This window comes from Eleutherodactylus coqui, chromosome 9 (genome assembly GCF_035609145.1).
Source record: "Eleutherodactylus coqui strain aEleCoq1 chromosome 9, aEleCoq1.hap1, whole genome shotgun sequence".
Lineage (NCBI taxonomy): Eukaryota > Metazoa > Chordata > Amphibia > Anura > Eleutherodactylidae > Eleutherodactylus > Eleutherodactylus coqui.
Window position 1 is genome coordinate 72916006 of NC_089845.1, and position 24553 is coordinate 72940558.

General features: G+C 45.0%; 1 protein-coding gene across 1 annotated transcript in view; it reads right to left on the bottom strand.

Annotated features, from left to right (window-relative positions):
• LDLRAD4 (low density lipoprotein receptor class A domain containing 4) overlaps positions 1-24553 on the bottom strand; it is a 188329-nt gene that overhangs the window by 85558 nt on the left and 78218 nt on the right. Inside the window, exon 3 of the mRNA XM_066579510.1 lies at positions 23312-23446. Coding sequence (XP_066435607.1) covers positions 23312-23446 — 135 coding nt within the window. The remainder of the gene's footprint in view (positions 1-23311; positions 23447-24553) is intronic.

Consider the following 24553-nt stretch of genomic DNA (forward strand, 5'->3'; position numbering starts at 1 on the left):
GCGGAAAAGAGGCGAGTACATACATTTTACCTGAGTTATACATATATTTTCTTACACCCTTGCACTTTGAATTATATGTAAGCTAAATTCTACAGCATGTGCCTCGGCCTACTCCTGACTGTACTACTGCCTTGTCATTTGATGCAATGCCTGGAACTTCTATCCTCTTGCTGCCAACGAATGACTATTTTGAGACCCATGACCCAAGACTCGACAGCAAAGTCCAAATCTCCTTCCCGAGTCAAGACTGATCCTTTAAACTCTGCGCACTAGATTAACCAGCACCAAAGTGGTTGTTGCCATAAAGATCTACTATTCCCTACCTGAGAAAGTTTGAGGATTATAAGACATTCACTCATAAAAACCCAACCTTCTAGTCCAGCCAAAGACCAGCTTCAACAAGTACATTTGAAATGTTACAATTCTCTATATTGAAGAGCAACTCTACCTTTAAAGTTGCACTTAAAACCAATTAGCTTGGCAAATAGACAAAAAGTAACATGTAAATATAATCATCATTTTCATCTTGTGTCACCCAAGTAGTTATAAACCTGACATTGAATGCATGGCAGGGATCAGACATTCTGGAGTGCTCTCGAGCTACAATTGCTTATTGAGTCTTGATTGTACATTGCAGAGCAGAACAGACTCTCCTCTGTTCTACAAGAACATTTCACCAAGCTTAGTCCTTTTATCTGAAACCAAAGCCTAAATATCACCCTTTATTTCACTTGCATGTTGGTCATTCCCTTTAAGTGTCTGAATGGAACAGAGGCACTTTGGAGATGTTACATTTCTACTATTCAGTGGGTTCAGCCGACATAAGACTTTGAACATTGAGAAAGTGCAATTTAGGTAAAAGCATTTCAGGCCTCCAGATCTAGAAAAAAAATTCTGGATCGAAAAAAAAAAAAACACAAAAAAGTGGCGGACAGAAAATAATAGTGTCCAAACACGACTGATTGCTTAGTAGTCGGACTGGTCAAAAAAATCTGACATTCTTTATAGATAATCTGTTATGCGAAGCTCTACGGCAGAAGTTTTCGCAAGAACTGACAAAGCATAGCAATTACATGAATTTTTTTTTTTTGCTTAAATTTGCCCTAAAAATATCCACGTAATAAAATGCGCAATAGGCAAAAACGTGGCACCTAGTAAATGTGCAGCACAGTAATCATATGCCAAGACTTCAGACGCATAAACAGTAGAAAAAATAAAACTGCAGGAACTATAAAAATTCAGGGTTTTTTTGGCCCACACTTATAAACCTCTGCATGCGCACCATTGATTGGACAAACCATATCCAGGGTGTACTACGTTTTTCTCAAAATATTCTATTCAACATGTCCACTATTACAGTAGCAATCTATCACAGAAGCAGGCTTGCAAATTTGGGAGATCAAGCATTGTAATTGTGACTACACTGTTCTTTACGTGCCCCCGATGGAATAAAAGCTGGTGAACAGAGCAGTCACCAAATTCTTCCACTGCATCCAATCCAGCAATCTGAAAAAGTGCCAACGAAGGAACTTCAATCATCTGTACTCTGTATAGGGAAGATTAGCTTGCTGGAAGATGAAATTCATGTACTGTTCCAACATGTCAAGCTATAAGGGGCCATTTACTTATGTTTGACAAAAAAAAAAGACCAATAATTCTATCCCTTTAACCCCTTTAGTGGCACGCCCAGAAAATCTCTGGGGCTTGCTGCACTGACCATGCAGTTAAACCCTGCAAGATTTCAGTGGACAGCTCTAGTGCTGAAATGTGCAGAGCACTGAGCTGTCATCTGAAATCTTCTGGGGTTTTTACTTGCATTGTTGATTCATTTAAAAACATGCCCTGTGAGGCATTACATGTGTATTAACCCCTTCAGTGGCAGGTTTATTATTACCCTCACCAAACATTCGATTCTGGGCCATATCTGACACGTTCCCTGTAGACACAGGGATTTTTGGTTCCCTATATCTGCCCATTATGCCAACCGAGACATCCTGACAGATGAAATGCTTACTATTAGACAGGTTTGATAAAAGGAGGCTCAAAATTCTATGAGCTTTTCGTTCATCTAGTGGCAATTACAATCCATCATTCGTCATAACTTTATCATATTGACTGATTGAAATGTGGGAGGTTTGAACAGAACACCTTGTAAATTCAATTAAACTTCACTTTATAGATTAGAAAGCTGAACAACCAGCCATTCTGTGTTACAGGTTTATTGTAACGATTCCTTCTACAATCTGGAGTATTCAAATAATAAACTTGCTGGGCACCGACAGGGCACTGAGCCCTATGAAATGCCAAGCAGAACGCAGGTAGTAACGGGTAGTATATATTCTACCTGCATAGCAGCCATCGTCAGAGGTTGTAAAAGTCTAAACTGTGCTGATGTATTTGTTGTTCCTGAAACGCTATTGCGCCATGCTCCCACGGTCAAGGACACAATCACAATTATAGGGATATGTAAGGGAATGGTTTGTACAAGGATGTAGCCACCAAATGAGAACCTAAAGGGGTTTGTTGCCTGGAACAAGCATACCTCAAAAAATGTAAACAAGCAAAAATTAACAAATCATTGTTCAGTATAAACATGGCGAACGATGAACGACAATCTGTTTGCACATCATAAAAACTATTGTTTGAGTTTACTTCTATCTAAACAGTTGTCCAGTCGTTGAGACTCGAGGGTAGGGGCGATTGCCAAGGTGTAGTTTTGTGCGTCACAAAATTCTCTGCACTAGCGCTGCTCGTTATGCTAGCAGCCTATTTCATCCCGTCATCTCTGGGAAAGATGCTAGACTGCTCACCGGAAATCCATTGGACCCCCCATTATAGTCAATGGGGGTCCATTCTGCTCAGTCATAAAAACGGACATGTTCGGTTGGCCAGGGGGTGCCATTTTGATGTTCCCTGTACAGAGTTGGAAAACTGAATCCCACCGAACTCTCGTAAACGAGCCCTTATAGACTCAAACTGTCAAGTTAATCATCCTCTGTACCAGCGTCTGCTCAGCTTTTGCCATTACTATCCGCGGTGGTGAATAGACAAAGTAACCCTTGAAATAGCGCACAAAAAGGTCTTGCAGGTACAGCACCACTTAGCTCTCCATTCGCAAGGAATCCTTTGCCATTACAAACACCTCGTAGCGCTAGCAAGACACTTTTGCTTGGAACTTTGTAAAGAAAGCAAAGTATTACTCAATTAAAACTAGGAGTACCAAGGAGCATAAGGAACAAACGGAGTACTTTCGTTGCCATCAGACATATCGAAGAGCCCTAGAAGTAGTGAGCAAAAGTGTCTCGCAGGCGACACGTGGCTTCCAATTCGCCATAATGAAGGCCTCGATAAAGCCACGTGGTGCTGCCGCTTCCAAGACATTTTTGCTTGCTACTTTGAGGCGTACTGCGACATGAATATTTCGCCGCAACGAGGTGTTAATAGTACTGAAGGTTATAATGGGACCAGGTAAAAGAACGAACTGCTCACAAATGTTCCCTTGAAGAAAGCAGGCAATACTTCCAGGCAAACGAATGAAGTAATCCTCGTTCTGTTGTGCGGAGGTCGAGGTAATGAAAGGAAGAGTCTCACAGGCATTAGAGACCCTCTCCAGGCAATCAGAACAGCGAATGATTCCTCAAGGCTTTTGTGTCGCTCCTGTGGTGTACGTCATGACGTACGTTCGCCATCGGCCAAAGCCTTAGCAGCCAATAGTAAAGCACCTTGTGGTCGTCCACATAATTACAGCTTCGTTCACACAATCACGCCCTCCTGGGCAATTACTCGTTCAGTCTAAATACTACCCATGACAGAGAACCGAGCGACAGAAATTATGAGAAATTTAAACTGAACTTCACGTGATAACCATCATCGTTTGAAGGCAAACGAGTCATTCTGGTAAACAATTTCACTCCATGTTTATGCATCTTAAGAAACATTTAAAAAACGTGTATTCTGCTAGCCGTGTCAGTAGCTGCCCACTCGTCTCTAAAGATTCGGGTGCCGGGGGAGAACGGAGAGGAATGGGGGGGGGGGGGGGGGATCTCTCTCACTCCCTCCCCCCAGCTCCTCCCTGCTCACTCCCGCAACTCACTGCTTCCCCCCGCCGGCACCCGAATCTTTAGAGACGAGCAGGCAGGTACTCGCATAAGGCAGTACTCGCTCAAGTAGTTTGCCTTAGCGAGTGCGCTCACTCATCTCTAAAAGCATGGTTTTGCCAAATCAAACCATGGATTATTTTGATTTTTTAGAAATGTTTTTAAATCCCCGGAAGGAATTTGCAACTGAAACTTGGCCACAGATTGCCCAGCGGATCTTAGTCCCTTTGCAATTCAAAGGAGCCAATAGCTTTTCAGTGTTAAATCTGCAGAAACAAACAAACTGTAGATTTTAAACATGTAGCTTTTTCCACATGTATGTTTTCCTGAGCATGTGGACGGCCCACACACATGTATCGCCTGTAGAGCCAGTCCGGATCTAGGCATGAAATCCTCAGCGTGCCAACGTGATCAAAACCTAAAACATCCTCCCCACGCACTGAAAAGTTCTATTCTAAGTGTTTCAACCTTGAAAAAGTGGAAATCAGGATTGTAATTCCAAACTGAATACTATGGAAACGTACAATTATATATGCGAATAACACTAATGTCCCCGTTCTTCAGGGAGTACTACATGTACTGCCGCATTGTACACCTTGTAAAAAACAGACAAAAGTCTTTCAAAAATAATAACACATTGAGATTTAGTAACCGCATTAGAAAAGAATTCTATTTTTTTTCATAACATTGAACTCCATTTACAATAGTTAAATTCTTTCTGTGTTCTGTACACTTTCCGCTAACAGTTCAGTAATGTCAATTGCTCTACATTTTGTATAAAATTTAAATAGTTAGAACAGGTCAATTCCGGGAAAGCGTTTCACAAGTACGGTATAGTCAAGGTTCCAAAGAACAAAATGCTAGAACATTTAATAACCTGCACTGTAGAATGAGACTTATTCAGGCGGGTGATTATGTAAGAGCGTTTTCAAATTTCAACCACTTGAAGAGAAAAAAGAAAGAAAGAAAAAAAAAACTACTTTAGTAAGAAAGCGAATGCCTTATGGAAATGAGGGGTCTAAAAAGTAACTATCATTATATTCACTATTTTGCCTGGGAAACGGCAGCAAGAAGAACATTTAGCAAAGCCCTGGAAAGTATAAAATGGTATGAAAGGCAAAAATACACAAAGAGACCAGACTAAGTGATTTTAGGCTGGGTTCACACGGGGCGGATTCGCCGTGGAATTTCCATGCGGAAATTCGCCGCAGCAAGTCTGTCTGCGGATGCTAATCCTGGGTTTAGCCAGCCATGTGGACGAGATTGGTCAAAAATCTTGTCCATAAAGAGCGGCGAATCCGTCGCTGCAGCGTGGATCCCCGGGACATAGCATGTCCATTTTTTTCTGCTGCGGCCGCATGTACAAGTCTCTGAACAGGTTATTTCCATAGAAGTTACGAAAGGTCCAGAACTCCTCTTTAACATGGTGCAAAACCTTCTTGCAGCTGTAGGAGGGGGTGAGCGCTACTAATGGGGAATCTCCAGTTTAAAGTTTTCACTTTTTTCCCTGCATTATGAATATTCACTAATCTCTCTATGGCCTCCTGTCCACGGGTGGATTTGCATTGCGAAATCCAGAGCGGGATTCCGCCTCCAGATTTAACAGCAAAACCATCCCATAACATGCTGTGGAAAAACGTGATTTCCTGCCCACGAGAGGAGATAGAAATCGCAGCATGCTGCAATTTACAGCGGGATACGCACAGCCGGCTTCCATTGAAGTCAATGGAAGCAGTCCGTGCCACGGCCATTCTGCAATCATTGCAGAATGGCAGCAGGAGCCGCGTCACCGGTATGGCAACGGTCTCTCAACTGTGCATGCATCAGACGGCACATTCGCAGCCATAGCAACAGCGCGGCGTCCCCTGTACTGCGCATGTACCGCCCAGCACATTGGCAACACAGGAGAAGACAGAGAAGATGCCAGACAGGTAAGCAGACCTGTCGCCGGGTCAAACTCCGCTGCAGAAATCCCGCATGCGGTGTCCAACCCGCCCGTGTGCAGGAGACCTAAAAAGACAGGAACTACCAAGTGTTATTTGTTACATTGTGTTTGTCTTCAATTGTGACTTGGAACCCAGCCGTTTACTTAAAGGGGTTGTGTCAGGAAAATGTAAAAAAAAAAAATTATACTCACCTGCATTTCTGTATAGTCTAACCTGTGGAAAGAAAAAGACATAAAAAAGCAAAGTAAACTCACCTAATCCCGTTGTATTTCTTCCCTTTCGTTGTTTAGGTGCCGCATGGTGGGGGGGGGGGCATCTCCCAGTGACTCCTGTGCGCTGACACCGACCTGGGCGTGTCTAACCTCTGACTTCCTTGGAGAGTTGACGACAAATGCACAAGCGCGTCGGGAAGGGGGACACAGCGCACTCACCATCGACTCTCCGAGGACTCCAGGGGTTAGGCATGGCCAGGCCAATCAATAGGCGACGTATCACTTGTGACGTGTCGACCACTGACCTGGGCGGCAGTACTTGCCGTCCGTCAGCGGTCGGAGCAGTGGCGGAAGCTGGTGCTTTGCCAGCTTCTGCCCTGCGATAGAAAGGCTGCAGGAGGGACAGGAGAAGAAAATGGGGTGGAAAAATAGAGTCCGCCTTTGCGTCCAAAAAACGGAAACTTAAGGGAATGAGAGTCTTCATTTTTTTAAATTTTTTTTTTTAACCCCATTAAAATCAATGGGAGAATCTTTTTTTCCTTTTAATTCGTGTTTCTCTCTCCAAAAAGAGAGCAGAGAGATGGCACCCCGATACCGAGCCCTAACGTAGGTGTGAAGGCAGCCTTACACACTTCACTTATCAGTCAGTTGGATTTAGGGAAGAACCTTTTCTTTCTAGATGACGTAATTTAGCAGCAAACAGCATGAAATATTGAACTTGAAACTGAAGTAATTCTCTAACCTCCGCAAATTGTGTTCAGCTTTTCCACTACAACAATCCATATTAGGTAGCCCATGTGAACACTATAAAACCATGCAGATTCAAAACTAGTCCACAGGGGTACAGGTAATCTCCCAATGCACCCAAAGCCAGGAGAGGGACACCAGCCCATGTAAGCAGTGTACGGCACATTACATTCACTGCAATACCTACAGATACAGTAGACAGGCTATACATCCATGTAATAGATATGGATGGACAGGCTGGCTGAGATGACATCCAGGCACAGGGAGGCCGGCAAGTATCCTTCCTCTCCGGGCCCTGCCTTCTTTTCAATGAAGTGTACAGAAAGTGCTGCAGTCAGGAATTTGCAAATGGGGATCAGGCTGTATCTGCATATAGCTGTACAGCGGGCCCCTATATTAACTTTTACAGGTGGGCCCTAGGCATCCCAGTCAGATACCTAAACAGTTTATCTCTGGAGAACATTTTAATATAAGTCTGGGTCCATTGCCGGGGACTGAAGAGCCAGTCGGAACTTTGTGAGCCTTTTCAATAAAATTAGGAAGACAAGAGTTGTTCGGATCAAACTTTGACAAGTCAGTCTTTTATAGATGAAACTGTATCTTTCCCTGCAGTTCCCACAGACATTGTATCAAACACAATGCAGCAATTGAAGGGCAGAGATACTCAAGTTAGTGGCTTCAGACACTACATAGGATTCCAACAGTATAGAACATGTCTACTGAGTTTTCCAGTTAAAGGAGATGTCCCGCGCCGAAACGGGTTTTTTTTTTTTTTTAACCCCCCCCCCCCCCGTTCGGCGCGAGACAACCCCGATGCAGGGGTTAAAAAAACCACCCGCACAGCGCTTACCTGAATCCCGGCGGTCCGGTGACTTCAATACTTACCGCTGAAGATGGCCGCCGGGATCCTCCGTCTTCGTGGACCGCAGCTCTTCTGTGCGGTCCACTGCCGATTCCAGCCTCCTGATTGGCTGGAATCGGCACGTGACGGGGCGGAGCTACACGGAGCCGCTCTCTGGCACGAGCGGCTCCATAGAAGACTGCTGAAGACCCGGACTGCGCAAGCGCGGCTAATTTGGCCATCGGAGGCCAAAAATTAGTCGGCTCCATGGGAACGAGGACGCTAGCAACGGAGCAGGTAAGTAAAAAACTTTTTATAACTTCTGTATGGCTCATAATTAATGCACAATGTACATTACAAAGTGCATTATTATGGCCATACAGAAGTGTATAGACCCACTTGCTGCCTCGGGACAACCCCTTTAATGACACAGCAGGATTTGATTATAGCAGAAGCATAAGCTTCTGATTTCTAGTGTATTAATGGAAAGCACCCTTGTGTTCCCCAGTCTCGTGGTCTGCCCTGAGAGACCACAGCTTCCCTCTGTACAGTTAGTCTAGACAGTATTCATGATCCATCTGTCTGGCGAGCTTGGCGGATGGCAAACACTAACAATTCAAACAATTTTAGTTCCTCTGTTCCATATCCCATCCCTCTAGGAAACAGTAACCTGATGCTGCAAATTACTATCATTGTTGTAATTCTTACAATGGCCGTGCCAGACTCGCATTAACATCTTCACTAGACTGCTAAAGTTTTCAAGTAAGGATACTTTCAGGAACAGGATGCATAAAAGCCAGTTGCAATTCAAACTAAAAGGTTATCCTGTAGTTCTTGAAAATATATAAACACTTTATGGTGCAATCATTTAGAAAGACGTTTCCAGCTCATGAAAGTATTGACAAAGTAGGTCAATAAAACATTTACATTTTACAGGATAATCTAGACCAAGTGTCTGTATTATAAAGTGAGTAACATTATAAAGCAGAAATGAAGGTTAGAGTTAAAGGTTTTTAAAGGGCAACCATCAGTCTAGATTATAATAGGTGCCCACCTGCTATAGAGGTCTCCTATTCCTCTCATATGGATAGGGACTTCTTCCACTAGTTAGGTCATACATGGAATAAATGGAATAAAAAATACTTTATACAACTATATCAAGGGTCCATACAGAGATCGGTCTAATGATCTTCTCATACGGAGAACAAGAGCCAAGTAATCTCTTAACATATCAAGTTAAACGCAGGATTCATTGAATGCATTTAAATTGAGTTGTTGGGATGCCTTTCCTGACCCAATATTCCAAGCTGTCCACATAGCTTGAAATGGGTAATTGATCCAGGAGTTATTTCTGATTTGTCATATTATGCCTACGTTATTTTTTTTTTTTTTTAATTAGCATTTTCCCCCCCAATGACCATTAGAGAATTGGCCACTAAATTCCAGTTTAAGCCAGTTTAAAACTGTGTGTGACCTGTGTCATTGCAGAAAGCATATTAGCCATCCATTCTGAAGTGGTTTGTGATCGCCGAGATAGCAATTCTAAAAACAGTATTAATATTTGCAGAAAGATTTTATATACTATGGAGAGGTATTATTGTACCTTGATGCCACCAGGAAGTAGTGCTGGAGAGAGCACGGCGACGCCCCCTGTACCTCATTGGCTGTACAGATGGCTCCCCTGCAGGTCCTGGAAGGACAGTGTGATGATGCTGTCCCTGCTCCCAGGCAACACTTCTCCTACCCAGTAATGCTGTAAGTCTGAGTCTCTTCCCGGAAGGCCCCAGAAGTAACCTCCGTAATGCAGCTGTAACCGTCCAAGACTCCCCATCCGCAGGCTGCTCGTGCCCTTTGCCGGTGCCCTGTTTTCTCATGACTGCCGGTGGAAGAACGTCCCAGCTCCCAGCGCAACTGTGGTCCTCCCCGCTAATTGTGTCCGTGTCCCACGCTTCCCGGTCGACCCCAGAAGTAAGCTCCGTGATGCACCTTAACGTGTTCCAGGCTCCCCCGGCCGCGGACTGCTCGCCCCCTTCACTGCTGATCGTTTCTTTCCTGACCGCCGGTGGCAGGACATGCAGTGTATGCTCAGGCAGTGGTGGCATCACACTGCAGTCCAGCGATTCCGTGCTCCTGCTGCTCCCGCTCCCCGGTGTCAGTTTGCCTTCTTTCGGCACCAGCAGCATCACACATCCAGATTCTCGTGATGCACCAGCAGTAGGACACTGCCGTCCAGCCATTCCCCACTGATGCTGCTCCCTGCTGTCCCCGGTTGCCCAGGGAAGATGGAAGGGGAGACAGCCGGGTATTATTGTAGCTTGACGCCACCAGCAATGACCTTACAAAACTCTGCCAATCGGGAGCTAGGGGTGTGACAGAGGCGTTACTGCATGCAAGCCCTGTCACAACCCTAGCTTCCGGTGGCATCAAGATACAATAATACCCTATGGAGAGTGGTTACGCCACTGTACCTTATTAGTATTACTTTAAGCGACCCTTCAGTTTTGGGACCAAGTTCTGTCCCAAGACAGGAGGGGGGCAAGTTCTCTGCACTTGTACTTCACCATCACAACTCTAATCCACTAGTCCTGGCCATCTTTTCAGTTGTCCAAAGTGACTGCTGCAATTATCTAGCTAATGCATGCTGAACTGCTTGAATTGGCCAGTGCTGATCATGTGAGCAGCCCCCCCCAAACAGAGAGCAGGTATACTAGTAGTCGAACACTGCTGATGTACTGTGTGAATTAGGTAGTCTAAAGACGGCATCGGCCATCTTCGACAGCTGAAAATAGGGCCTGGAGAAAACCAATCAGAGAGCAGAGAACAACTGCAGGTCATATCCCCACTTCCCCCTCCAGTCCCACGGCAGAATTTCACCCCCAAACCCAAGGGTTGCTTTCAGCACTATGGTGGTATTTACTTTTCAGGCCTTTATTGAATTGGTCCTTATGAACTGTGCAGTATATTACTTTTGCAGTGTATGGTGGTTAAGACACGGTATAGCATTGTTAGTCTGCAGTAAATAAGCATTATTTAGACAACATCTTCCTATTAATCAGGCAAAGTATGGTAATGTGCACATTTAATGAGGTGTCACATGTAGGGCACCATGCAAAGTAACCTCCATATAGCAGCTTGGTTGTTTGATACCCATTGGTTAGATACTAACTGATAATTTGGTCTAGTTGGGCTGGTATGTTTTTTGAGAGCAGGACACAATGAGAACAAGGTAATTTGAGAAAACTATTATATGAGGGAAAAAGAGGGACTGGAAGCTTAAAAATTCAACTGCACAGAAATCAACGTCGTCCTCCAGTTGTCCCTTCCCTCCAAACATGGGACCAGTAGGGTTGACCTACTCAGTCACACTATGAATCATTGGCTTCAATGCACTGTCAAGGCTATAGAGTTCAAACCCAAAAGCAGCAGAAATTAGGGCAATGCTATATTTGCCCCGACAATAATGATTGCAAGTATTGACACATGAATACAAAAGACATTTTTCGAGAATATTCTTTTAAAGAGTGAATTAAAGGATACGGAAGAAAAAAAAAAAAAATGAAGTTGTTAGAAATGCATAAAACTAGGCAAATTTCAGGACCTAACGTAGGGTATTGTGATGGGCACTAGTGGATTAATCAGAGTTCAGAAGGGCAATGTGATTATGGCATGTGAAGGGTCTCTGGTTGTGGCATATTTTCCGTTGAAACTTTAGGTATGCTTAATGCCCGTCAAGTGTGTATAGCTACACAGCTAGCAACAATAAAAGCTCTTCTCCCAGAAGCACTACAAAGCAGCTAAACCTGCTAAAACATCTTCTCTCCATGAATTGTTGGGGCACAGACATCATGTTTATTAATTACCACAACCCAACAGTGAACAGGCAGAGCATAGGGTAAGTATTCCACATGCTTCACAGACCACCAAAGATGTTTCTTCTTTGCAACTTAATTGCACTCTGTAGAAGAATGGCTATTCATCGGGTTCACAATAACAGAACTGGAGTTTTCTACATATAAATATTCTCAAATACAGTTCATTTGATACATTAATCAGATTTCTTGATTCTCTGCTGCAAATATGTAAATGCTTTGCTTGACATTTTCTCGTCTACATTTAATAGCTCTCATAATGCAACATACCTGAAATAATTCTTTTATCGGGTCCTTTTATAGAGCGACAGGTTCTGAGAAGCATTGCAGAATATAAATGGTAATTCAGTAGCAATGTACAGAGATCACTCTCGCTAGCTATGGGAGCAAGCCAAATAAGCAACAGAGCAACCAAATCCATCCTTTCAAGTGAAATGTACTGCCCGCCAAGACTTATGGCCTGGTCTTTCTGGTTGGCTTTAGTTAAATAGGGCCACCCTAAGTACCACCATAATAGAGCCAGCTATAAAGGGGTCAACCAAGTTGCCCACAAAATGAAACAAGCCAACCTGTCCTAGAACACTGCAGAAGATTTCTTTAAAACATACCCCAAACAGAAGCAACATTAGCACCCTCATAACAAGACTGATAGTGATTCACAGTACACAGACAAAATGCCTATATGATATGGCCATTGTGCATCAATGGTGGAACCAAACTGAAGATCAATGCTGTACAATTATAAAAGGTGTATTAGACAGTATCAATTGCTCTGCCTCATTTCTATAGCTAAGCCAGACACCTTTTCTTTTTTATCTTCCACAAAAGGAGGCCCATTTACATGTAATGATTGAATTTGAGTGACAATCGTTCAGTGCAAATGCAAAAAAAATAGAAAAACGTAAAAAAAAAAAATTCGCTCACTTGCCGTTATTACTGACTTTCAGTCACATAAAAATGAAATCGCTGGATCGCGGGCTCCTCGTTGCAGGTCAACGCTGCCTTCCTCACGTAGAAGGTGAAGCACTGAATGAGAAGCCCGGGATAAGTCTTTCAGTGTAAATGCTCTGCACGGGCACCAACTACCTTGGCTGTGACGTCAGCGCTCGTGCTGCTGTTTAAATGACTATCGGCCCGTGTAAACAGGCTATTACTTAATGCAATGTCCAGACTGGAAGTGGAGGTGCCAGTACTACTGGGCACTGGTGCATTATGTCTCCACCAGCAGAATGGGTGGAGAATAAGTGCACACCCACAGCAACGCCCACAACTTGGGATTGGCTGTCCACCAGAATGGGTGGAGGGAAAGTGCATGGCCCCAACTTCTGATTGGCTGCCCTGTGGTCCGCAAAACCCGACTGCTCTGGCAGGGACAAGAGTGACAGTGGTCCAGGCCGCAGTAGGAACAGGAGCAGTGTTGGCAGTCCGGCGAGGAGAGCAGCGGGGACCAGAGTGACAGCAGTCCTGTCTGCAGGGGGAATGGGAGCGGAGAAGGCAGTCTGGCGGGGAAAGGACGGGAACCAAATTGACAGCGGTCCCGGCTGCAGGGGAATGGGATGAGAGATGGCAGTGCGGCGGGGAGAGCAGAAGCGTAGACTGCAGTCAGCCGGGGATATGTGTGGGAGCTGGGTGAGGAGGGGGGCCAGGTGCCCTGGGATTTCCCTGTCACTTACACTGCCCAACCCATGTCTCCACCCATACATCTGGTGGAGCCATAATGCACTAGAACCGTACCACTGGGCCTGCACTGGATTCTGGTAAAGTTTATTTCCTCAGACAACGCCTTCAGATGAAACAGGGGAAAATATTTAAACAGTTACTGGGGTCATCTAACATCATGGCTTGGTCCCTCAAGTTTCTAGGATGCACTGTAGGCTATAAAACCTTAACACTGCAAGAAATAGCAAAAGTGGCTGTATGTTACTGGGAGATACAAGACAAAATGCCAAAACGTCCCCCTTTCTGACAGTGCAGCAGCTCTGCCTGCCCCATGTACGCCCTCTGAACATGACAGGACAGGGAAAGGGGCGTTATTGGAACAACTTCTAATTTACAGTCCAACAGCATGCAGCTGTTTTGTAGGTCCTGTACTTCAGGGAAATAGTATAGGTACTTTCCCACAGGATGACTGTTCTTTACACAGGAGCGATAGTCATTCTGCAAATGGAGGCAGAGCAGGAGATCATGTCGGCCCATTCGCCTGCATTGACAGTAAACAGGCAGTCGCTTATAGATGGACGACTGCCTGTTTGCACAGTTTGTCACTAAAAACCAAGCGACTGACAAGCGAGAGATCTCTTGCTTCGTGCCTCGGCAGCGGCCAAGTGTACGACTGAATTTGCAACGATTTCGTGTAAAGATACCGTGTAAGAGAATTAACAGAAAACTACATGGTCAAAAGAGACTAGACAAGCATCTACACATCAAACTTTCTTCAGCGTCCTTTCCCAGAAGCCTACGACATGTGTAGCACAACCCAACTGAAGAGGAATGTAGTTTTTAATTTTTTGTTATTGTACATCATTGCACATTTCATATATTATATTGAAGTGTACAATAAGGGGAAACCTGGAACGACAAAGTCTTGTAGGCTAGAAACCACTTTTCCAGATTTGGCGCTGCAGCACTTCATACCACGGCTGACAAGACCCATATAGACTGCAAAGAATGCTAATTAAATGCATCTAAAGAGGCAATACACAATATCACTGTAATCTCATTTTTCCATTTAGGAAACAGTAAAGTTAAGATGGAGCTTCTAAACTGGTTATGCTGAATAATCTGCTGCTCACCTACTGCCTTACACACATGGTTCTGTTCCTATGGAGCAAATTAAACAAATGTGACTTGAAATAGACCCCTTCACAAACTGGACAGTTAAATGGCAACAAGTATTTGTAAAATCTGTGACAGACCTCAATAAACCTCGCACTGGAAGACTACATCTCTAGGAAATTGCTTGCTACTCTACCCTTCACAAACATGATCCATGCAATATTCATTACCGGCTTCTTCCTTTCATCACCAAGATTAACATAAGGCTTACCCAAGCTTTTCTCTATCATTCCCTCAACTTCAGAGGCGGAGATATTGTTGCCTTTTTCAGATCCTAATATGGATTGAGGAAACATTTTGAAAAGCTAAATAAATTAAAAGGGTGGATGAACCTTCTCTAAGAAATTGATGGATGACAGTTATACGTAGGGAGAATTGCGCACTGGCACCATGGGGCAGAGCAGGGGGCTCTACGTCAACATCTTCAATTTGTTAGCTAACATAAAAGGGAGATACAAACACCTTGCTTCAATACTTGGCCCACCTACAATAATCAATTGCAATGGAATTTTAAAGAGTTTATCCCAAATCCCATCCAAGTTCAGGAGTACCAGTATTTCTACCTCCGGCCTGGTTCAGATATGGGGTCAGAGGGTATAAACCTTCTTCCCCACGTCGGTGACATGCTTGCAAGGAGCTTATTTCAATAACTGAGCTCCCTTCTCTTTATCAGCCATGAACGAGAAGGGGGCTAGCTTAATTAATGAAATGAGCCAATCCGCCAGCCCCCTACGAGCAGTTCACTGACCCCGGGAGGGGAAAGATGAGCTGTACAATATTATCTACTGCTGGAACTGGGCTGAAAGTGGAGACGTTGGTACCACTGGACTTGCAATAGATTCAGGTAAGTTTCCCAAAATGAACTTTTTATATGAATCTCCTAGCAATATATAATCATTTAGGAAACAGCTACTAAGCTTTTCAGTCTTCCGCAGGGTCCCTCAAATTTCTAAGGTGCTCTTTACATAAAAGCCTTAAAGGGGTATTTGGAGCACAGACTAATATTAAAATATTATGTACATCAACACAATAAGTCAGTTGGTATTACTGTATCTTGACGCAACCAGAAGCTAGGGGTTTGACAGGAGGAACGCCACTCTCACTCCCCTGGCACTCAATAGAGTGAAGAGACGAAGGTCCTAGCAGCACAGTGTGCATTGCTTATGGTGACGGTTACTTTTCCATTTCGGCATTCATTATCTGCTACAACAAAAAAGTGGTGGCAAAAAGCAAGGTAGAGGGAGAGTGCACCTGTCACTCACAACTACTGGCCGCACTGCGTGTCTGTGATACCTTCCGGCCGCATGGAGGATGAGAACTGATTGACGGACGGCAGCAGTCTCTTCCGTTGTGGCGGCTGCCTACCTGCTCCGAGCTTCCAGGGCCCTGTGTGCTCCCTTAACCCCTTAGTAACCAAGCGTGTTTGCGCCTTAATGACCAGGCCAAATTTTGCAAATCTGACATGTGTGACTTTAACAGGGAAAAACACCAGAAAGGTTTTGCATATCCAAGCGATACTGACATTGTTTTTTCGCCACATACTGTACTTCATTTAGGCGGAAAAAAAAAGACCGATAGAATTTGTGTTTATTTATTAAAAGCGCCAAAATTGGGAAAATTGTGAAAAAAATCGTCATTTTTGCACATTTCCAACTGCAATATCTCAAATATGGGCAAACATAGTATAGAAATTTTTGCTAAGATATATATTTCCACCCCTTTATTTTTGGTGCACATTGGAGCAACTTTCGTTTTTTTTTTAACCATTTAGGAGACGTAGAAATTTAACATTACTTTTCAGCATTTTGAGGAACACTTTGTTTTCCTACACCAATCCAAGATTGGAAAGGCTCATAGGAGTCAAAATAATAGATACCCCCACAAATGACCCCATTTTTAAAAACTACACCCCTTAACGTATTCACTGAGGGGTGTCATGAGTATTTTAACCCCACAGTTTTTTTTCAGGAGTCAATGCAATTTAGAAGAGAAAAACTAAAATTTCATATTTTTGCAAATATGTCATTGTAAAGACAGGACTTTTTTCTATGGTACACATGAAAATGAGGATTTGCACCCCAGAATGGATACCCCTGTTTGTCCTGTGCACAGAAACATACCCATTGTGGCCCTGGTATTACGTCTGTATGCACAATTGGGCCCAAAATGAAAGGAGCAACTGGTGGCTTTCGGAACAGAAATTTTGCTTGAAGTAGAATTAGGCCCCATTGCACACTTGTAGAGCCATTGAGTGACCAAAACGATGGAGAACGCCCACAAGTGACCCCATTTTGAAAAGTAGACCCCTTAACGAATTTATCTAGGGGTATGATGACTTTTTTGACTTCACAGTTTTTGAATGAATCTAAGCCAAGCCGAAGGAAAAAAAATTATGATTTTCATTTTTTTGGCAATTGTGTCAATTTAAAAACAGTTTTGTTTTGTACAGTGTACATAGGAATGAAGACGGTCACCCCAAAATGGGTACCCCCGTTTGTCCCGTGTTCAGAAACATACCCATTATGGCCCTAATCTACTTAAAGGAAACATGGCTAGGCCTATAATGGAAGGAGCACACCCGTTGGATTTCAGGGTACAACGGAATAAATTCCAGGCCCCATTGCCCACTTGTAGAGCCATTGAGCAGCCAAAACAATAGAGAACCCCCACAAATGACCCCATTTAGAAAACTAGACCCCTTAACAAATTCATCTAGGGGTGTACTGCGTATTTTGACCCCACAGTATTTGAATGAATCTAAGCAAAGCAGAAGGAAAAAATTATGATTTTCATTTTTTTGGCAATTTTGTCAATTTAAAAACTGTTTTTTTTGTACAGTGTACATAGGAATGAAAACGTTAACCCCAAAATGGATACCCCTGTTTGTCCCATGTTCAGAAACATACCCCTTGTGGCCCTAATCTACTTACAGGACACATGGCTAGGCCCATAATGGAGGGAATGCCCACTGGATTTCAGGGCAGAACCTAATAAATTCCAGGCCCCACTGCCCACTTATACGGAAAAAAAATTGACTTCCTAAAAATAATCCCCTCCCCCGCCATCCCCATTTTTTGGCATTCCCTAAAGATTAGATAAAGGTAATAATATAAACTGCGTTTTATGTCTGAAGACAGGGGTAATTACGGAGGCTGGTTGGGTTGGGCACATAGGGCAAGAAAACCGGGTATGCCCCCTCCTCTCATGCTTTTTGGGGGTATTTCGTAACCTCAGTGGCGGGGATGCGGTGTAAAAAGTGGCGTTCCGTGAGTCTCCGTAAGCTTGATGAGGTGCAGCGGTCTCACACAGAAGACGCTCAACAAGCTGCTCCTGGAACTGCAGGAAGGCGAGCGTTCCCGGGGCTTCTTGTAAAGTACGTATTACAGGTAGTGGTCTGAATAACGCCGGGCTCACACGGCCGTATGTGAAATCCGCTTGCGGAGGCCCGCAGCGGATTCCAGCTGTGAGCCCGGCTGTGACCCTGCGTACGGCCGCGTAATGTACTGCGCATAACTGCCTATTCACACTGACAGTCATGCGCAGTACTTTTTTTTTGTTTGCATTTCTCGCTCCGTCGCTTAGAGATGACCCGGGTACCTGCAGCCCGTACACAATGTATTTGCACATGGGCTGCGAGTATATCCGCGGTCGTAGAGCACAATGGGCTCTAGGTCGCGGATATCCGCGGTAAAATATAGCATGCCATGTTCTGTTTCGGCAAGTGGATTACGTAATTCCGATCCACTAATTGGGGGGAATTGTGTAATCCAATGCATGCGATTGGTCCGTAGATTACCGCTGATCAAGCGCATGCAGAACCCGTAATTCCTCTCCGGTCATGTGTGACCGGCCTAATGTTAGATCGCTACTTTATCACGTGACCGGGGACCGCTCAACGAGGTCTCAGGTCACTGCTCCAAGCACTCAGCGACCGTTGGTCGCTGGGAGCAAGGAGATTTAAAGTTTCCTGGGCTCGCCGACTCCTGCGAAAGTGTCCTGCATTTTGCCAGTGGGGCGCATGCGCAGAAGCCGGACGGGTCCATGGAGGATAATCGCATCTGGGTTCAAATGCGAAAGCCTCCGAGAAGATGTTTCATCTCCTCTCACCGAACGCATCGGTGAGGGGAGATGAAACTGCCACTTTTTAAAGAACTTTTACATAATCGCCATTATGCATTGGATAACGGCGATCACGTGACCAGTAACCGCATACCGCGGCTCCCCGTGACATCTCCAGGCTCTTGGCTACCTTTTGTAGGCAGCAGCAGGGAGATTTTACATTTCTTGGGCAATCTTTCACTTTTGCGCATGCGTCCGCCATCATGCTGATGGGCGCATGCGCTGAAGCTGGGGTAAGGTACGCGGATCAACATCCCATCAGGGAACAAATCCGGGACCTTGGGTACGTAATTTCATCCCCCCTTACGGATACGATCTGTAAGAGGAGATGAAACTAACTTTTTAAACTTTTTTTTAGCCTTTAACTTTTTTCTTTTTTACTTTTTAACTTTATGTGATCACCGTTATCCGATGGATAACGGTGATCATATGACTGGAAACCACATACAGCGGTCCCCAGTCATATCTCCCTGCACTCGGCTATCTGTGACAGCCGGGTGCAGGGAAATTTTCAATTTGCCGGGCTCGCCGGCCTTCTGCGCATGCGCGTCACATCGACGCATGCGCAGAAGCCAGCGGGGGGTCCCGAGACCGGCCGGAGGACATGGAAGAAGCGGGGTGAGTATTTTCACCTTCCCTCATGGATCCGATCCATGAGGGGAGGTGAAACTTCTTTTTTTAACACTTTTATTCACTTTTCCGCGATCGCCGTTATCCATTGGATAACGACGATCGCGGTACCGGGGACCGCTAACCACGGTCCCCGCTGACATCTCCTGCCTCCCGGCTACCTACAGGAGCCGGGAGATTTTACATTTCCCGCGCTGCCGGTCCTTCTGTGCATCGGCTGACGTAATGCCGCCTGGCGCGCATGCGCAGAAGGACGGCTTCGGGGAACGGAGGACTAGGAGAGCGGGGAGCAGTGCGGCGGACCTCGGTGAGTAATTTCAGCTGCCCTGATGGATCCGATCCATCAGGGCAGCTGAATCTAACTTTTTTTGCACTTTTGTTTACTTTTTTGCGATCGGCGCTATTTATTGGATAGCGCCGATCGCATTGCCGGGAGGGGGGGGGGGGTCCCTGCAGCCCGGGGTGGTAGCTCCATGCTGTCGGCTACCTGCGGACACTGACAGCATGGAGCTGTCACGTCCAGAGCCCGAGGGGCTTTATTCTCTGCAGGACACGTTTTTACGTCCTCAGAGAATAAAGCCCACTTCGGGAGGACGTAAAAAGACTATGGCCCGGTCGTTAAGGGGTTAAGCCGGCTCCCCCACGCACACCTAGTGGCCATGTGTCAGACCCACTGCTAACAATGCTGCTGTGGTCCGGCAGCGCACTCTGATCCCTGCTCTGTTGCTGCACTGTGCTTACAGCTTGCTGTCACACTGCCTTCCCACCGCCGCGGGGCCCTCCATAGTGCTGGATGGTACAGCAAGCTGCTTGAATTCCTGTGTTCCCAGCGGCAATACGGCAAGCTGCTGGAAATCTCCCCACTGTCATCCTCCGCCGTCAATGCTGTGATTGATTGGCTGGTGCTCGATCCACAGCCAGTGCTCGATCATTCACAGCCAATCGCAAGCTGCTTTAGAATTTTCCCCGCTGTCATCTCTCTGCTCAGCTTTTAAATCCCCCACTGTCAGCCCTGTATAAATAAGCGCGGTGATGGCATTGAGTGCCAGCTGTGATTGTCTGGCACTCAATCCAATCACAACGCTTACTTACACAACACTGACAGATGACAGAGCCGAGCAGAGAGGACGGTGGGGATGACAGCGAGGAGAATTCACACAGGTTGCCGCACAGACACAGACGTTGGCTGGGAGGTGAGTATGGAGGTTTTTTTTTTTTTGGTTTTTTTTTTACCCAGTATATACTCGAGTATAGCTCGGCTTATACTTGAGTCAATAAGCTTTCTCAGTTTTTTGTGGTAAAACTTCTTGACTCGGCTTATACTCGGGTCGGCTAATACTCGAGTATATACGGTATATATATTTTTGAAATGATAGAATAAATGAACGTTATCCTGAAACCAAGTTTCCCCAAGCATCGGATGCAAGTACTGCAGTCATTTTGCAAGACGTCTTAAGTTCCTATAGAGTACGGCACCAACACCCAATAATAAGAACAGACAAGTGCAAGACTGTCGCGCGCTACAACAGCCAGCTTTTCTCAAGGAAGTCTGATGTGTTGTATCGATTGCATTTTTTCATAAAGCAAGGTAAAACCTGGGTCTAGAGGATCAAGCAGAGTTCATTTATAAATAGTGCGTCCGTCAGGAATTTCATTTCCAAGAAACCAGCGGAGGATACATTTATGTGTTACAAAATTGACTAAACCTTTAACAGCTGCTACATGGGGAACGCCATCCACCATAATAGGAGGCACAGCAGCACTAGGGCCCATTAACACGTTGTTTACAATTACTCCGACGCTCTCAGAAGAAGTTTTATGGCTGGAAGCCTAATCATGAACAGCTCAGGCAGGAACCAATAACCAATAATTACTTCTTAGCGGAGAAGATGGATAGCGACTGGATACAAGGAAGAGATTCAAGAGTGCATAGAGCAGCTTCTTAATAAACATGCGCCAAACACTAAATGAGTAGCAGAGTTAAAAGGAATATAAATCCAAGTAGATGGAGACTTTTTTTAGCTTGATGAAATAATTAGAGGACAATTAAGTGGAGCAGACAGTTGCCTACATGTAATGAGATCACAGTTGCCATTTCCACCTTTTAATGCAGCATTTAATCTCTCCACCTGATGGCCTTCATAGCGCTGCGATTTGACAAAGCTCCAATGATCATTTGGCAATGTAGAAGCTTTCTTCTTGGAAACTGCAGCAAATCCACCAGCAAAGCGCGATTTCCTGCCCACGAGTGAAAATAAATTGCGATCTTATGCTCGCAGGGGGGAAAAAAAAAAAATCACAGCATGCTGCGATTTTGTGCGGGCTATGCACGGCTGGCTTCCATTTAAGTCAATCATCACTGCAGAGTGATCGCGGCAGCCGCGTCACTGCCATAGTTACGGCGCGGCGTCCTCTGTACTGTACACGTGTGCCTGACATCACATCAGCAGCAGAGGAGAAGACGATGGACAGGTAAGCAAGGGTCACCGGCTGGGGACTGGGGAACTACGCTGTGGGAATCCCGCATTTGTGGGGTCCAACTCGCCCGTGTGTAGGGGGCCTTAGGAAATTCTAAACCTTACGTCTTTTTTCTCCGAGTCCACACAGCCATGAAAATTACGTCTTCCAGCGATGACTTGTCTCTGCATACTCACCCCATCCAACAGCTACCCCAATGATGGTCTCATTTAGATGTTTCCCACTCAATCGTGAGCCCCCATAACTTAACTCTGTTCAGACGCAGCACTGAATCATATTCCATCTGATAGAATAGATTTACACAGCGAGTCTCTATAATGCAGCATAACCCCAATCCTCCCCCTGATACACTAGGTCCAAGCAGCGAGTCTATAATGCAGCATAACCCCACTCCTCCCCCGATACACTAGATCCAAGCAGCCAGTCTATAATGCAGCATAACCCCGCTCCTTCCCCTGATACACTAGGTCCAAGCAGCCAGTCTATAATGCAGCATAACCCCGCTCCTTCCCCTGATACACTAGGTCCAAGCAGCCAGTCTATAATGCAGCATAACCCCACTGCTCCCCCTGATCGCTAGGTCCAAGCAGCCAGTCTATAATGCAGCATAACCCCACTGCTCCCCCTGATACACTAGATCCAAGCAGAGAGTCTCTATAATGCAGCATAACCCCACTCCTCCCCTGATACACTAGGTCCAAGCAGCGAGTCTCTATAATGCAGCATTACCCCACTCCTCCCCCGATACACTAGGTCCAAGCAGCGAGTCTCTATAATACAGAATAGACGCAGATTTCATTGCGTTACGGATGCATCCAGACTCATGTATACAAATGAAGCAGTTTTCAAAGTGTAGATTTGCTTGTTCAGGCATAATCGTGATCTTTGGTGGTGGTCAACTCAATATACTGTGGAAGCCTCAAACGTGGCCATTGGCTCAATGACATTGCCATGTATTACATTTAGCCAGTGCCAGATTAAATAGCCATATAACAGATAATATAGCCATATAAAAAGTCTTACCAGACATTCTCATGTCTTACAAGTCCGTCCATGAAGGCTGTAGAGAGCCCTCGTCATACAGGAGCACTCCTGGCAGATCATTACCCTGGGGAAGGCATCTATATCACACAGACAACGGGTCGCCCACAACTAGCGGCCAATTGGGAATCCATCAACTACACTGACCTCACAAATTACTATGAAATCATTAACACAAATAATGTGCAGACAAGTTCTGAAACAACATTGTATGAAGAGGTCTTATTGTCAGACAAGTCAACATAATACAGAGAAACAATTCATGAGCATCTGAAGAGCAACAAGCAACATACGCTAAGACAGTCACAAGGAAAGCTATCTGGCAAGTCACTGCCAAGCTACACTGTGCCTACATACCCATATATAGTATCCAACATGCGAAAACCGCTTGGTGACAATAAAAGGAAGTAATGAATGTAAATCAGCCAGTCGCTACTTCGATGCTTTTGACTGAAATCGCCATCTTTTGCCCACATAAAGTCAGCCAAGTACTTACAGTTAAATATCCCTGGTAGAGGGTGTTCTGTCGGGCAGTTTTCTTCATCGCTGTTATCGCCACAATCATTCAACTGGTTACAAATCAGCGATCCAAGATATAAACATTTGCCACTCGTGCAGGTAAATTTGCACTCTGGAAAAAAAAAAAATGGAAAAAGGATTAGTTATAAACAAGATGCTCACAGCCCAATGACTACGGCCCATGCCCATCTGTGTTGGGGCTTGTTAATTCTGCCTAGTTTTTTTTTCCCTGCCACAAAAACTGAACAAAAATTAAAATGTTTGCTGCCCCCCACCACCACGTCCCCCCCCCCCCCCCCCATTTGATTTCAACAGATTAAAAATAAATAAATAAATAAAGGGGGGGGGGGAATGTAAGTTTGCCTCCATTCCATTAGGTTTCTGGCTTAATGGATCAAACAGCATAGTCTGCTGCGCTACATGGCTAGGCCATCAATTTTTAAAGTCTGTTTAACCCCTTTAAGGGGCATTACTTTGAGGACACAGAGGCAGCACTGTTTTATGGCTCCGTTACCTTTAGGGGGCACTGTTACTTTAAGGAGGGAGAAGGGACATTGTTTGGGCCTCAGCCACCTTTAAGGGGGTGCTATTACTTTGTGGGGCACAAAAAATGAACTGAGGAGCAGTGTGTGTAGCAACGTAATGGTGAAAGTGTACAGAAGAGCCTTGACTGTAAGGCTGGGCTCACAAGACCAGATTGGACTCTGCATGCGGAAGATACCGGTTGTGAGCCCGGACAGTGATTCAGCGTACAGCACTAGGCTGTATTGCGTATGGCCACCTAGGCTTGCAGGCGGTCATGCATAGTACAGGTTTTTTTTTGTTTTTTTTTTGCATTTCGTGCGACTTTAGCTATGGCGTGGGAACCCACAGCCCAAATGCTAATGTCAATTGCGTATGGGCTGCAGGTCGGACACCTCCATTGGCATTAATGGAGGCCACTGCGCAGTTTCCGCAGTAAAATGGAGCATGCTGCAATTTTTCTTCAGCTTACAGAATATGCAATTCGAATCCGTAAGCGGAAGAAGAAAAAAAAACATCAAAAATGCATGGCTTTCAATGTTTCACCTTGATGTTTCACCGTGATCACGGACGTCGATCACGAAATCTGCATTACAGATCCGGTCGAGTGAGACCGGCCTAAGTGGTCCTCATGGCATTCTGGACCCAGGTTAAGAAGAAAAGGGAAATCTAAGACTAATCGGACAAGTTGTTATCA